At 49.9% G+C, this 14531-nt stretch overlaps 1 protein-coding gene across 1 annotated transcript; it reads left to right on the top strand.

The window, feature by feature from the left end:
• Positions 1-1142: 1142 nt before the first annotated feature.
• Positions 1143-7113, top strand: LOC117804050 (zinc finger protein 84-like). The gene is made up of 2 exons (XM_034669511.1): positions 1143-5633; positions 6989-7113. Exon 1 carries the CDS (start codon positions 1718-1720, stop codon positions 2870-2872), a length of 1155 nt encoding a protein of 384 aa, XP_034525402.1. The 5' UTR covers positions 1143-1717; the 3' UTR covers positions 2873-5633; positions 6989-7113.
• The last annotated feature ends 7418 nt before the right edge of the window (positions 7114-14531 follow it).

The raw sequence follows: 14531 nt of genomic DNA, 5'->3' as shown, positions 1-14531 counted from the left end.
GGTCTGTGTCCAGATTTATTTTTTCAGAATAATTTTCTTTTTCTCCTTTTCCCCCTGTGTTCCATTTGCCCTCAACTCTTGATGGGGTTCTTTCCATGACAAGGTGACCCAAACATCCATTTCTGAAGAGTCCAGATCTCTAGTGAGTCTGCCTTCTATGCACTGCTGGCTTTCCAGTGACCTTTACTGTTGGGCAAGGCAAGTCCCCTGGGTCCAGACATCACCTCTGCTCTCCCACCGCAGCGATCCCTCTGGTGGTCAGTCACCCAGCCCATGTAGCTCCTCCTTTCTTTGCCTATTGATTCAATGGCACGAGGAGCATAAAAGGGCCAGGTGGCAGCTTCAATTTCTAATTCATTGGAACAATTATTGGGTGTTCTTTCGAGAACGAAATCCTGTAACCAGCACAGTGCAAAGTTGAGGGGACAGATAGCAAAAGTACTCACATGGGTTATTAAGTACAATGGTTCCCTTCCGTTCTTTGATTCCTGGCTCTGGCTATGGCAGGGAGAGCACCATATATTGGTTACTGGTTCAAAGGCTATACCATATCCTATAGAAGACTACACAAATTGAAATATTTACTGGGTGTTTTCAACTAAATAGGGCTATAACTGAGTTAGGCCATCATTCAACACAGCAGATACTTCTGAGTGCTGGGTATAGTGGGAGATACTAAGCTGGGTACCTGGGACAGACATGTGTTCATGGGCTCCACATGTGTGTCCATGTTTCAGAAGGAGAGAGATCAAGTCCTTGCCAGATCAAAGTCATCTCTAGCTACTCTGAGCATTCTGAGTCCCCCAGCCCTGAAAGGCCGTCAAGATTTATGGAGGTCTCCCATCCAAGTACTAACCAGGCCCAGCCCTGCTTAGCTTCAGAGATCAGACGAGATCAGGTGTGTTCAGGGTGGCACGAACCACAAGAGACTATGGACTTTGGGAAGCAAACTGAGGGCTTCGGCGGGGAGGGGGGTGGGGGATTGGGACAGGCTGGTGATGGGTAGTAAGGAGGGCACGTATTGCATGGTGCACTGGGTGTTATACGCAACTAATGAAGCATCGAACTTTACATCGGAATCCGGGGATGTACTGTATGGTGACTAACATAACATAATAAAAAATTAAAAAAAAAAGATTTTTTGGAGGTCTTTCCTGAATAAATGGCTTCTCAGTTTTGAGGTGAAGATTGGTTTTGAAGTGGAAGGCAGTGCGGGAGGCTTCTCAAAGCAGAAAAACCTGGTGGCTCCTCTCAGGTTGTGAATCAGGTCATTCAAATGTCCCCGCGTGGAGAGTCTGCCGTGAAGAGCAGGAACCTGGTTGGCTGTCCAGGTCATGGGCATGAGCTGCCAGCCAGGGCCCTGCTCAGCTGCTGTGTTCATGCAAGGGTGCTACTTTTGGGCGGCTGTGCTAAAGCCGCCGATTCATTTCACACTTGAGATGTTTCTCTCTGGGTCTTGCTCTGTCTTCCCCTTCTGCCTCAAGCCTAAGGACCTATTCTCTTCCTGCTGGTTTGCTGTGAGATTTTTCACTAGAAAACAATCCGTTGACGTAGCTACAAAAACTCTCAGTGAATTTTGCCGTCGGATTATTAATTTGTTTGCAGGCTGTACTGTTTTCTATGGCTCCAGGCCAGGTGTGTGAATATGTTCATATGAGGACGCATGCACATGCATGGACACAACACAAAACACATATGAGCACACGCACGTGTGCTCATGCGCACCAGCTCACACACATGCACACGCACGCACAAGCATGTACACGAGCTCACGCGCACCTGCCCACACACATGCACACGCACGCACAAGCATGTACACGAGCTCACGCGCACCTGCCCACACACATGCACACGCACGCACAAGCATGTACACGAGCTCACGCGCACCTGCCCACACACATGCACACGCACGCACAAGCATGTACACGAGCTCACGCGCACCTGCCCACACACATGCACACGCACGCACAAGCATGTACACGAGCTCACGCGCACCTGCCCACACACATGCACACGCACGCACAAGCATGTACACGAGCTCACGCGCACCTGCCCACACACATGCACACGCACGCACAAGCATGTACACGAGCTCACGCGCACCTGCCCACACACATGCACACGCACGCACAAGCATGTACACGAGCTCACGCGCACCTGCCCACACACATGCACACGCACGCACAAGCATGTACACGAGCTCACGCGCACCTGCCCACACACATGCACACGCACGCACAAGCATGTACACGAGCTCACGCGCACCTGCCCACACACATGCACACGCACGCACAAGCATGTACACGAGCTCACGCGCACCTGCCCACACACATGCACACGCACGCACAAGCATGTACACGAGCTCACGCGCACCTGCCCACACACATGCACACGCACGCACAAGCATGTACACGAGCTCACGCGCACCTGCCCACACACATGCACACGCACGCACAAGCATGTACACGAGCTCACGCGCACCTGCCCACACACATGCACACGCACGCACAAGCATGTACACGAGCTCACGCGCACCTGCCCACACACATGCACACGCACGCACAAGCATGTACACGAGCTCACGCGCACCTGCCCACACACATGCACACGCACGCACAAGCATGTACACGAGCTCACGTGCACCTGCCCACACACATGCACACGCACGCACAAGCATGTACACGAGCTCACGCTCACCTGCCCACACACATGCACACGCACGCACAAGCATGTACACGAGCTCACGCGCACCTGCCCACACACATGCACACGCACGCACAAGCATGTACACGAGCTCACGCGCACCTGCCCACACACGTGCACACGCACGCACAAGCATGTACACGAGCTCTTGCGTCACACGTGTACATGAACATGTGCATGTGGGTGGGTGCACACACACACACACAGGTCATGTTCCTTGGTCCTAGACTGCTTTGTCCTGCTATGTCTTGGTCCTTGTACCTCATAGGAGGATATCGAGGGAGCTGGCGACCTATCTTTCAAGAGTTATAGTGGAAAAAGGAGAAACGAATGTCCTTTCACTCCCAAACCCAGTTGGGATTCAACTTCCCCTGTTTCTTCTCTAATCTTCCAACTTCTCAGAAAGAGAGATTGGTTTAATTTTATAGGGTGCCTCCCGGTTAAGGTTCTGGATGCGCAAATGCCTGTCCCCAGTAACGGATATGGAAGAAGAGCCCAGACAAATTTTCACCCACGACACCAGGGCCTCTCCACACCAGCCAAGGGAAGAGTCCCGACCACACGGCCTTCGATGGCAGCAAGCAGCAGGGCCTGAGAGGAGAGTGCAGGCCGACCCGCACCACAGGCCACTTGGAGGAGACCCCTCCAGTGGGGCGGTGATGGCAGCAACAGCAAACGGATGTAGGCCAGCAGCACTTTCTCAGGCTGTGCTGTCAAGGACACTCTTCTCCAGGCTCCTGTGAAAATGAAGCTGATAAACCATGTGCACCATGCCCTGACCAAGAAGGGTGGGGAGAAAAATGAGAGAGTGATTCGATTCTATTCTTTAGTTTGTGAGCAAAGAAACCAACTCCGGCAATGACACACAGACACGTGTAAGGCTGTGAGGAGCTCCAGGAACTCAGGAGATGTTTTGAAAAGAGGCAAGAGGCAGAACAGACTGTGTGGGAAGCTGCGAGCCACGAGGACAGCCAGCAGCAGGAAAGGCAGGTCAGGGTGTTGCTGGAGGGTCCTCCCAACATTCTTTAGGTTATTGACCAAGGGACGGAGAGCTAAATGGTGTCAAAGTGCGCCTGCTTCGGCACTGTCCTCCCTTCTGACGGTGGGAAGGCTCTGGGGGTCTTTACTCCTCCCTCCTGAAGGTGGGAGGGCTGTCTGAAGATTATTCATTCACTCTGTCAGTGAAAGGCACACACCCAATGCCCCATCTTACCGAAGGAACAAAATTCCTAGCGGTGCATGAGCATCTGGGGACCCTCTCCTTAGAAAGGAAGATGGTAACTTCAGAATGGTGTGGAAGGGCATGGATGCTTCTATAGCCTTTGCTGTTCAAGTAAGAGGGACTTCTTGAGATGTTCACTAACTCTGTTCTAGAGGGGAAGTCCCTGAAGAGGAAGTACTCTGACAGGGTTTCATCCAATCAACGCTGGTTGCCCAAACATTTCTGAGGTGCCCTAGCACCAGCCTTTGAGGGGAAAGGCCAAGTTACTTATCTAAGTCAAGGCTCTCTGACTGCCTTTCAATGGCGTCTCGTTTCCTTCGAGTTTGGGCCTTAGCTCGTCAAGCTGGTGTGTATGGTTGTTTTGAAGGAGAGTCATTCCAGGGAGAGCCAAATAGCAGAGATCACACGGAAGAGAGTGTGTCAGCAGACCAACGTGAGGCTGGACCTTCGAATGACTGGTTGAAGAGAAAACAAAACCTCAGTGCACAGAATGGTCTGAACCTCTCACCCGCACCACTGGGGCTCATTCATATCACCAGCGAAAGAGGCAGCCTCGATGATAAGGGTTCAGGGAAGGGAAGGAGTGGGAGCATGTCCTGGCCTTAGCCTAGGCAGTAAGGTGACCCTCAGGAGGGGAGACGGCAGCCCAGCAGCCCGTCAGAAGCAGCTCCTTGTGCCTGGTTTCTGTGCCGTTTTCTCTTCTTTGTTTCCATTCCTGTCGTCAGCAGCTAGCTCTGTCCGTCTGTCTCGCAGTCCAGCTCCTGCAGAGAAGCTAGCTGCCCCCTTAGGTTCCCATCAGCTCCCTGGGCCTTCTGACTCTCGGGCCAAGGGCAGATTCAAAGGAGTCTGCCCTTGAACTAGAGTGAAATAAAAACAGGGAGCATTGCAGGGTCTCCTACATGTGCTTTTCTGGATGTCCAGACCATAGCAGTGGGGGCAGGCAGCTGGGGCACGACTGTTAGGGCTGGGAGGCAGAGAGAGAGACATGTGTTCCTAAATCAATTAGAAGTTGACTGGCAAATGTGAGCTAGGCCATGGCGACAAATATATTAACTTCCCTGGGAGGGAGGAGAGAAGGTAGCTTGGGTGTGGCAGAGAGAACATGGTGTCTGTGTTTATTAAATTACACAGCAGGGTCTGGAGGGTCTGGTGCAGCAGGGCTCGCTGGTGTGGAAGAGATTCCCTAAGAGTGTTCCACCGAGGCCTGGCGGGGAGCCTGGCTGGAGCAGCCGTGGCAGGGGCAGTGGGAGAGCTCAGCAAGCAAACAGACAAAATTCGTGACAGGGTAGCTGGGGAGGAAGCATCATACATTCGGGAAAGAATGGAGGAGGGCAGAGGTAGGGACAGAGAAAGACTTCACAGGGGCTGTTGATGGGGCTCCAGACCCCAGCAGGGTTGGGGCCAGCACCTTCCGGGAGGTGGCCTGCCCTGTTAGGTGCAGTAGGACACTGCACAGTGGGTTAGGGGTTCTCTCCTCTGTGCTTGGTGTCCGAGGCTCTGCCTGAGGCACGTGTGTCAGCGTGTCAGAGTGGAGAGGAGCAGAAGGAGAGGAACCACGGAGAAAAGCTCCTGCAGCCTGATCCGACACTCAGTTCTGACACTGGTAAAGGAAGAGAGAACGGCGAGCGCACAGCTCCAGCTAGAGACGGCTGGGAACTTGCACAGAACAACAGCTGGGTGCTTACTCAGTGAAACATGAAAGATGACGGTGAGTACTTGTTGTCTGTATTCTTGTTCTATTCTCAGAGCAACCCTTGGAGGTGCTAACCAGCTGTTGCTACAGGAATGCTGGGTAACAAGTCACCCAGTGCTGTTGTTGACACGCAACAGCACCATTTCTCACTCAGTCTGTGGGTTTCTTCAGTCAGCTCTGGTTCAGGCTGTGGCTAGAATGTGTTTCATCTGGGGACCAAGCAAGTTCTTCCCATGGGGTGAGGGTGCGGGAGCTCAGAGCAAAAACACAGAGTGCTTTTCTGGCCTGGCTCGGATGTGGTGCTCTCCCACGGATCTGAGTGCGTCAGCGGCCACGCCAACATTAGTGGACACGGAGTGTGCCCTTCCCACAAAGGGGAGCATTGGGAGTGAGTTTTCACCGAGCATCTCGTCTTATAGGTAAGAAAAAATAAGGCTCAGAAGGTGAATTTGTTAATCAATAGCGTTCTTACCTTCTATGGTACGTCACCTCCAGTAAGAGCACAACAGGCCCAACTGTAGGCAAATATAGGGTTCTTTTTGTCAGTTCAACTGCAGATATCCATCTCATGTAACTGAGCCATTTTAAGCAGGAAAAGTTTTAACACAGGGAAGAGACACTTCTGGAACCACTGACATGTACAGAGGAACAGGCTCTAGGTTGACCTTCAAGAAACAACCCCTACACCACCTCAGAGCTCAGCAAGTTGTCTCCAGACTGTGGCTCCAAGATCACCTGGTGTCTTCCATAATTTGTGGAAGCTCCACTTTTCACCCCTGAGAGCCGTGGGGGGATGTGAGGTGCCTCTAAGGGAAGGAAGAGCAGGTGGAAGTAGACATTCACGGTATCTTTGGGTATTTAATGTCTAAATACAGATCTTTCAGAGAAAAGTTGGCTTCTTAATCTTTTATTCAATTGAAGGAGGTCCAAATTGATGTTGACTGACAGAACATTACAAATAATTTTTGATAATACATTATCACGTGATTTTTGACATATAATTCCAGAGGAGCTCAAATAATTGAGTACTGTTGCCATAGTAACACTTTTTATATGAACAGGGTTGCCTCAAAAGTTATATCCCTAAAAATGAGAGCTAGGAAGATAACTGATGCTGGGAACCCTCTATCAGTTAAGAAATAAGTATTAGTCCCCCAGAGAGAAACTAACTGGAAAACCTCCAGCCTCAGCCATGTTATTAAGAGAGGGATTTTAATATGTTATCTTTAATATTAGTTATTTATCAAGATTTATAACATATTTATCCTGCTTTGATCACTATGTAGTACTAACAAATATGATCATAGCTTTATCCAGAGTGAATTTGTTTGTTTTAACTGAAGTGTAGCTTACACACAGTGTTCTATTAGTTTCAGGGGTACAACACGGTGTTTGGACAAGTCCGTCCATCACTCAGCGCTCACCACCATCTGTCACGGTACAACATTGCCACAGTATTATTGACTACATTCCCTACGCTGTACTTTCATCCCCGTGACATTATTTTGTAACTGGAAGTTTGTGCTTCTTAATCCCATTCCCTATGCCACCCAGTCCCCCCCGTCTGTCAACCACCAGTGGTTCTCTGTGTTTATGAGTCTGTTTCTGCCTTTTTAGATCCCACGTATGTAAAATCACGTTGTATTTGTCTTTGTCTAGTTTATTTCACTGAGCATAATGTCATCCACATTGTTGCAAATGGCAAGAGCTCATTCTTTTTGATGGCTGAGTAATATTCTGTTGTATGTATACACCATCTTCGTTACCCATTCATCTAACACTTGGGCTGTTTCCAATCTTGGCTATTATAAACAATGCTGCAGTAAACATGGGAGGTATACGTCTTTTTGAATTAGTGTTTTTGTTTTCTTCAAGCAAATACTCAGAAGTGAAATTAGTGGATTGTACGGCAATTCTAATTTTAAGTCTTGAGGAACCTGCATACCGTTTTCCAGAGTGGCTGCACCAGTTTGCATTCCCGCCAACAGTGCAAGAGGTTTCCCCTTTCTCTGCAGTCTCGTCAACCCCTGTTGTTTCTTGTGTTGTTGATTTTAGCTATTCTGACGGGTGTGAGGTGATATCCCATTGTGGTTTTTGAGAGAGAGAAAGAGAGAGAGCACGAGTACATGGGGTGTGTGGAGGAGGGACAGAAGGAGAGAAAGAGAGAGAATCTTAAGCAGGCTCTATGCTCAGCATGGAACCCAATGTAGGGCTCGATCTCACAACCCTGACATCATGACCTGAGCCGAAATCAAGAGTCAGCTGCTTGACCGACTGAGCCTCCCAGCCGCCTTGGTCTCATGGTAGTTCTGATGTGCATTTTCCTGGTGATGAGTGATGCTGAGCATCTTTTCATGTGTCTGTTGGCCGTCTGGATGTCTTCTTTGGAGAAAGGTCTATTCAGGTCCTCTGCCCATTTTTTTAATCAGATCGTTTTTTTGGTGTTGAGTTGTATTAGTTCTATATGTATTTTGGATATTAACCTCTTATCAGATATATCATTTGCAAATATCTTCTATTCAGTAGGTTACCTTTTTGGTTTTTTTGATTAGTTTCCTTCACTATACAGAAGTTTTTTATTTTAGTGTAGTCTCGAACAGTAAATTTCTTATACTTAGAATAAGGGTTCTTAGCATAGTATGTTAATTAACTCAGGTGAAAAAAATTACATCTTTGTGTCACTAACCTCTAAGTGACATTTAGCATTTCCCCCATCACATATGCAAATAAGCAGTGGTATTAGTGTCTATAACTTTGTCACCAAGAGGAATCAGAAAGAGCTTCATTTATCACATAACTCGAAACATTATTTCTTTTTATCACTGCTTCAAAGTTACAATAGTTACTGAACTTATAGCTAGACCTTTTTAAAAAAAAGATTTATTTATTTCAGAGAGAGAATGTGTGAGACAGGGGGACGGGCAAAGGGAGAAGAGATAATCAGACTCTGCACTCAGCAGGGAGCCCCACTCAGGGCTGGATCCCAGGACCTTGACACCATGACTTGAGTTGAAATTCAGAGTCAGATACTCAACCGACTGAGCTACCCAGGCGCCCCTCACAGCTAGATCCTGTTAATGTGGGGATGAAGAATTGCATGCATTACTATATCACGATTAAAACTATTTTCAAAATTGTATTCTAATACAGTTGGCTTCCTTTTTAACCCTCTGTATTTTATGTTCTGCATTTAAAAACATGACTTTGAGAAGGGGTCTACAAGCTTTACCAGACCACCAAAGAGGTCCAAGTCAAAAAAAGATGAGAAGCCTCTGAATTAGTGGCTGATGGTGACAAGGGAATTTTAAAATTAATTAATTAATTTTTATTGAAGAGAAATGCATGTGACATAATATTGGCCTTTCTGAAGTGAACAATGCAGCATCTTTCAGCACGTCTACACCATTGGGCAACCACCAGCTCTATTTCCAAAATATTCTCGTCACCTCCCAGAACACAGATTTTTTTTTAAAGATTTTATTTATTTATTTGACAGAGATAGAGACAGCCAGCTAGAGAGGGAACACAAGCAGGGGGAGTGGGAGAGGAAGAAGCAGGCTCCCAGCGGAGGAGCCCGATGTGGGGCTCGATCCCAGAACGCCGGGATCACGCCCTGTGCTGAAGGCAGACGCTTAACCGCTGTGCCACCCAGGCGCCCCCAGAAAACAGATTCTTAAACAACAACTTTTATTTTATATATATTTTTAATCACAGAAAATAGGATGGGGTGATTAGTAAAACAAACAAACCCGTAAACCCTGAAAGTGTATTACTTTAGGCTAAACCTCCATTGGGGAGAGACTGAGAATATGAATTCAAGGACAAAGAAGAGCAATGGGAAATTCTGCTGGGTTTCCAATATTTTCTTTAGAATCCATTGGGTCCATTTAAAATCGTGGTTTAGCAGTTTTAGCTTTATTTTTTTAAAAGATTTTATTTGTTTCAGACAGAGAGCGAGCACGAGCAGGGGGCAGGCAGAGAGAGAAGCAGACTCCCCACTGAGCAGGGAGCCCAATGCGGGGCTCGATCCCAGGACCCTGAGACCATGACCTGAGTCAAAGACAGATGCTTAAATGACTGAGTCACCCAGGAGCCCCCACTTTTATTTTTAAATATAAAATTTTACCATAGACCAGAAACAATATTCTTTGCAACTATTTTAACACATGATAAAAATTTTAAGTACAATTTTTTTTAAAAGAACTTATTTAAGTAGGGAGCCCGATGCACATTCGATCCCAGGACCCTGAGATCATGACCTGAGCTGACGTCAGATGCTTAACTGACTGAGGCACCCATGTGCCCCGGTGTAAACTTAATGTGTAAGGCGTTCACAGTTTAAAAAATTCTTTAAAAAACTTTTATGTGAAAAGCTTTATTTTGTGCTGTTCTGGAGGGTTTAGGAATGCTCACAGCCTGGGAGCATCTTCCCTGCCCTCAGCTGAATCCTGGGATGTTATACCCATTCATTCTCTAGCTGAACCCTCCCTTCCTGATCACCTGTGGTCCATGCCATGGCTGTGGTTGCTCCTATAGGAAAGGGACACTGGACATTAGATGTAACAAAGTCAATTGAGACTGAAAAGGATGTTGTCACATTCAACAGTGAGAGGCCAGAGCACAGGGTGGGAGAAGGGGAGCTCAGTGAGGCAGCCAGCAACGAGCCAGTGTCCTTGTCCTTGTCTGTCTGGTGGTGGCTGGTTGGGGGAGGCAGTGGCTGCAGGGTACTGTGTCTCTTCGAAAGAGACCCAGCATTGAGGGTGGCAGGCAAGGCCATTAGTAAAGAGATGAAGAGTAATGGCTTTAATCAAGTTTAAAAAGATCTGTTTAGCTCTGTGAAAGCTCTGGGACAGAGGGAGCCATCTAGCCTAGCAAAGACGAACTCTGGGACAGATGGGACCAGACACGGAGTCTCAGAAAACAGGATACCTGAATGGAGAAGCAGGTGCAACCCTGGGTATCACCTGCTAGCCTGGCCAGGAAGTAGAGAGGGTGAGTGACTTCGCAGGTCGAAGTCATAGGGTCTGCGCACGTTCTCACACACACACACACACACACACACACACACGTTTTGGGGGGTTTATGTAAGATTTTCTATGGGTTTTACTTCTCTAAACGACTTTATGGAAAGGAGTTTGCTGCACTGAAGGTATTTCCAGGAGCTCTGGGAAGGGAAAGAAAGAATATGCTTTAGGCAATATCACAGAAGTTACCAGAGCCTTCCTCTCCCTGCAGGTACTCTCGGGCTGGACGGCCACTTGGCAGGGGCACAGGGCAGGCTGTGGGTTAGACTAGGGGAGGCCACCTCGGACAGCCCGGGCAAGGCCGAGCACACACCTGGTCTCAAGGGGTAGAATTCAAGACAATCAAAGACATCGTGTCGGCCAAGCAGACCTCAGGAGACAGACTTCCCAGGACTCTCTTCCCAGACTGCAGTGCTGGGTGGGCCTGGCTGGCTGGTGAAGACAAGGGGGGACCGGCTTCCCTGGAACTGACCTGACCATCCTGGTGCTGGGGATCACAGAATTTATTCAGACATGGTCTCGTGAGAGGAGAAAAAACAAAACAGATAAGCCAAAACAATTAAAAAGTGACAGGAAAAACGCCAAAGTCAAATATCTCAAGTTGTCAGGTAAAGGTCTTTTCTCTCCCACCTTTGAAAACCCATCAGGCTGTGGTTGGGGAGAGGAAGTGGATGGAAGGCCGAGAGCTGTAGTGTCAGTGCCACCAGTCCCTGGGGCTCTCCCTGTACCCTGAGGATCAGAGAGGTCCAGGAGTTTGTCTGGGGTCACACAGCCTGCTCATGCCAAAGCCCTGGCTCTCCCCCAGGCCCCTCCTTGAAGGGCCAGCGTGTGGGTGGGTTGTGGACCCAGTGGCAGCCTGAGAAGGTGTCGATCTTTGGAACCAAGGGCCTTCAGGATTGTCTACCCTTCATTTTCAATTTTTATTTCCTGTTTTGTGGGTTGGAAAGCAGATCCCCGAACTTCCAGAGAGGACTGGTATTTGGTCAGGCGGCTGTGGGTGGACATCTCTGTCAGCCGGAGCTGGCCCCCTCTTGTCAGCTTCCCCCATCAGCCCACAGGCGAGGCTCCCCTGCTCCAGCTCTTCCTGTCGGCCGAGGAGCACGGGAAGAAAGCAAAGAGGAAGCAGCTCAGGGCTTCTGCTCACAGCCAAGTTCTCCCTGAAGGGAGGGGAATTGATAGCTCTGGGAACCAGGAGCAGGACAGGGAACTTTCCACCCGACAGACCACCTGTTTGAGTCTGGCTGGCTGTGCCCAGGGACCAAAGGCCACTGTTGCCCAACAGCTGCAGGGTGAGGACTGCGGCATGAAAGGGGTCTCAGGCTGACGCACAGCGACAGCTGTGACCCAACCACGGTCCACTCTTGGCCCTTCCCTCTGCTGACAGAACTGGTCAAGGGGCCAGGCAGTCGTCTTCATACTCATGAATTCTTCCATTCACTTCTCAGATGAACAGCCACTGAGCCCCCACTTAGCGCCGGGGACGGAGATGAGAGGACAAATGTCTGCCGGACCAGTTTGGTCCATCCACGACAGGACCAGGGCTTCGGGACACACCTGGAGTCCTCAGTGTGCCTCATGGGGATGGGCACCACTGTGGAGGCCACACTCTCTCCTCCCGACTGTGGAGTCGAGTCCGGCCCCAGGCAAGGGTGATTAACACAATATAATAAAATAAAATTAAAAAAAAAAAATAGAAAAAAAAAAAAAGGGAGCGCGGGCCAGGGTTCTTGCGCACATGGTGCATGTTTGGTGACCGACTCAGAGATGCACGTTGGCCCCGCTCAGTACTTCACGGAAGGCTGATGGTGGTTTGACTCTCAAACCACTAAGACCATCTGTGATGAGCTAGAAAGTCAATGGTGTAGCCATGAGTCAGGGTGTAGAAAAACTCAGAAACAAGCAATCAGTGTATGTCCTTTTTCATGTAGCAAATTTTGAATAGAAAATTGTTTACTCTAGGAACTATGTCTCTCGTTCATGGCACATGCCAGCTATTACTGGGGCACCTTGTGTGGACAAAAATCAAGTTGTCCCTGAAATGGTATGCCCTGGGAAAACAGCTTGAAGACTGGGGCTGACGTTTCCACACACAACAGAGCTATAGGGGCAAAGGACCCAGCTACGCAGACATCCCTGCAGGGCAGTAAGTGAAATTAACAGAAACAACTAATAAAACATCATTTCAACAGTTTCCAGTAAATTATTGTCCCATGACAGAAGCCAAACCACAAGAATCATTATATCGAGTATCAAATCATTTAAGCAGCAAACATTTATTGAGCACCAAGTGTGTGCGAGCTATCGTAAGAGAGCGATCCGCCCGCGGGGCAAGGCCCCGTTAGCCACATGCACCTCTCCAGACACCGTTTTGAGTGAACGTTCTCCTTCCAGATACACCAGCTACGGTTACACACACACGTGGCCAGTTCACTTACTCTGGTTACAGTCAAGCCGACTGAGCGGGAAAAGCTCAGGAAAACATGATGTCTGCAGAAGTCCAGGTGGCTTCCCCACGGCTGCCACATTTAAGTTCTTCAGTGCCAGTGTGGCTGGGGAACCTGCAGCCACCCCCCCCAGCGTGCCCCTGCCTCCTCCCTACCAGACTGCAGCAATCTTCCTGGCTCGGAGGGCAGACCCCAGGTCACAGTTTGTGGACAGCAGGACCAAGGCCCTGTGAATGCAAATCCCATACCACCAGCTTCCGCAGTGTGGGAAGGCCCCCTTAACCGTTACCCCTGGAGGTGGCCACCATGCGAAAGCCTCAACTCACCCACCTTTGCAGGTGCCTCCCAGCCAACTCAGTCATCCCCACCTTGGGCTCCAGCCCCAAGCAGGTGTGAATTCCTGTGCTCCAGGGGTGATTGTGGGACTATAGCAGGAGACAGGGAGGGGGCCTGGCTCCTTTGATCTCAGACCCTCTTCAGGGTCATTTGTGGCTGGGAGAGGGCAGAAGGAGGCAAAGCTGCACTTCTCAGCCAAGTGTTGATGGCTCCCTTGCATTGAACTCTCCAGTTTACAGAAGTGCAAACAGGGAGCAGCCCGCAGGGGTGTTGGCGGGGAGCAGGCGGGGTGAAGGCCAGATCTTCCATTTGACACTTTTATATTCACGTTTGTTTTATGTGGAAACCTGACTCCGTGCAGCTTTGATTTTTAAGCTTTCATGGGCTCCACTGAATAGACTTTAGGGATTTGTGAGGGAAGGAACCTCAAAAGCTCATTTGATCCCGCTCCCTGCCTCTAGGCAGGACCACACCTAGAAGTTTCCAGGACAGATGGCTGCCTGCCAGTTGAGGGGGAGGCAGGAGCTGAGGTGCAGCCGTGCTGAGTAGTGGGGGCTGGAGACCCACTGGCTGCCCAGCTGCTCAATGGAAGGAGCGTGCTGGGCTCCAGGCTCCAGACTGGCTTTCTGCGTGCGGGCTGGGCTGCGAGGGGATCTGTCAGACCCTGTGCTGGTCACACACACACACGCAGACTGACTTGGGCCTGGGTGGCCTGTCTGCCGGGCTGGGCCTTGAGCCCTGAGGACACCGGCGTCTCCACCTCCCCTCACCCCAACCCTGCCCACGCAGCACCAGAACTTTGCCACTAACAGGTGTTCAGTGAGTATCTATCGGTATTGCGAAGCCTGCTAGCACTTTGCTGCTCACGCGACTTGTCTGACACATACAGCGTACGTCAAGGAGGTCAGTACGTGTGCTGCGTGGTGGTTGGTGGGGGCTGCGAAGGCTGCAGACAGAAGCAGCTGAGGGCATCAGACGTTGGCTCCTTGTGGAGATGCTGCCGCCTCACTGCTTTCAGTGCTGACCACGCACCCGACGGGGCCACCCATTCTGCCTCCCAAGGGGAAGGGTGTGCGTGTGTCTGTGTGCATCTCCCGCCCGGGAGGGGG

The sequence above is a fragment of the Ailuropoda melanoleuca genome, chromosome 10, assembly GCF_002007445.2.
Source record: "Ailuropoda melanoleuca isolate Jingjing chromosome 10, ASM200744v2, whole genome shotgun sequence".
Taxonomy (NCBI): Eukaryota; Metazoa; Chordata; class Mammalia; order Carnivora; family Ursidae; genus Ailuropoda; species Ailuropoda melanoleuca.
The sequence above is the reverse complement of the archived record's forward strand: the minus strand, read 5'-3'. Positions and strand labels throughout refer to the sequence as shown.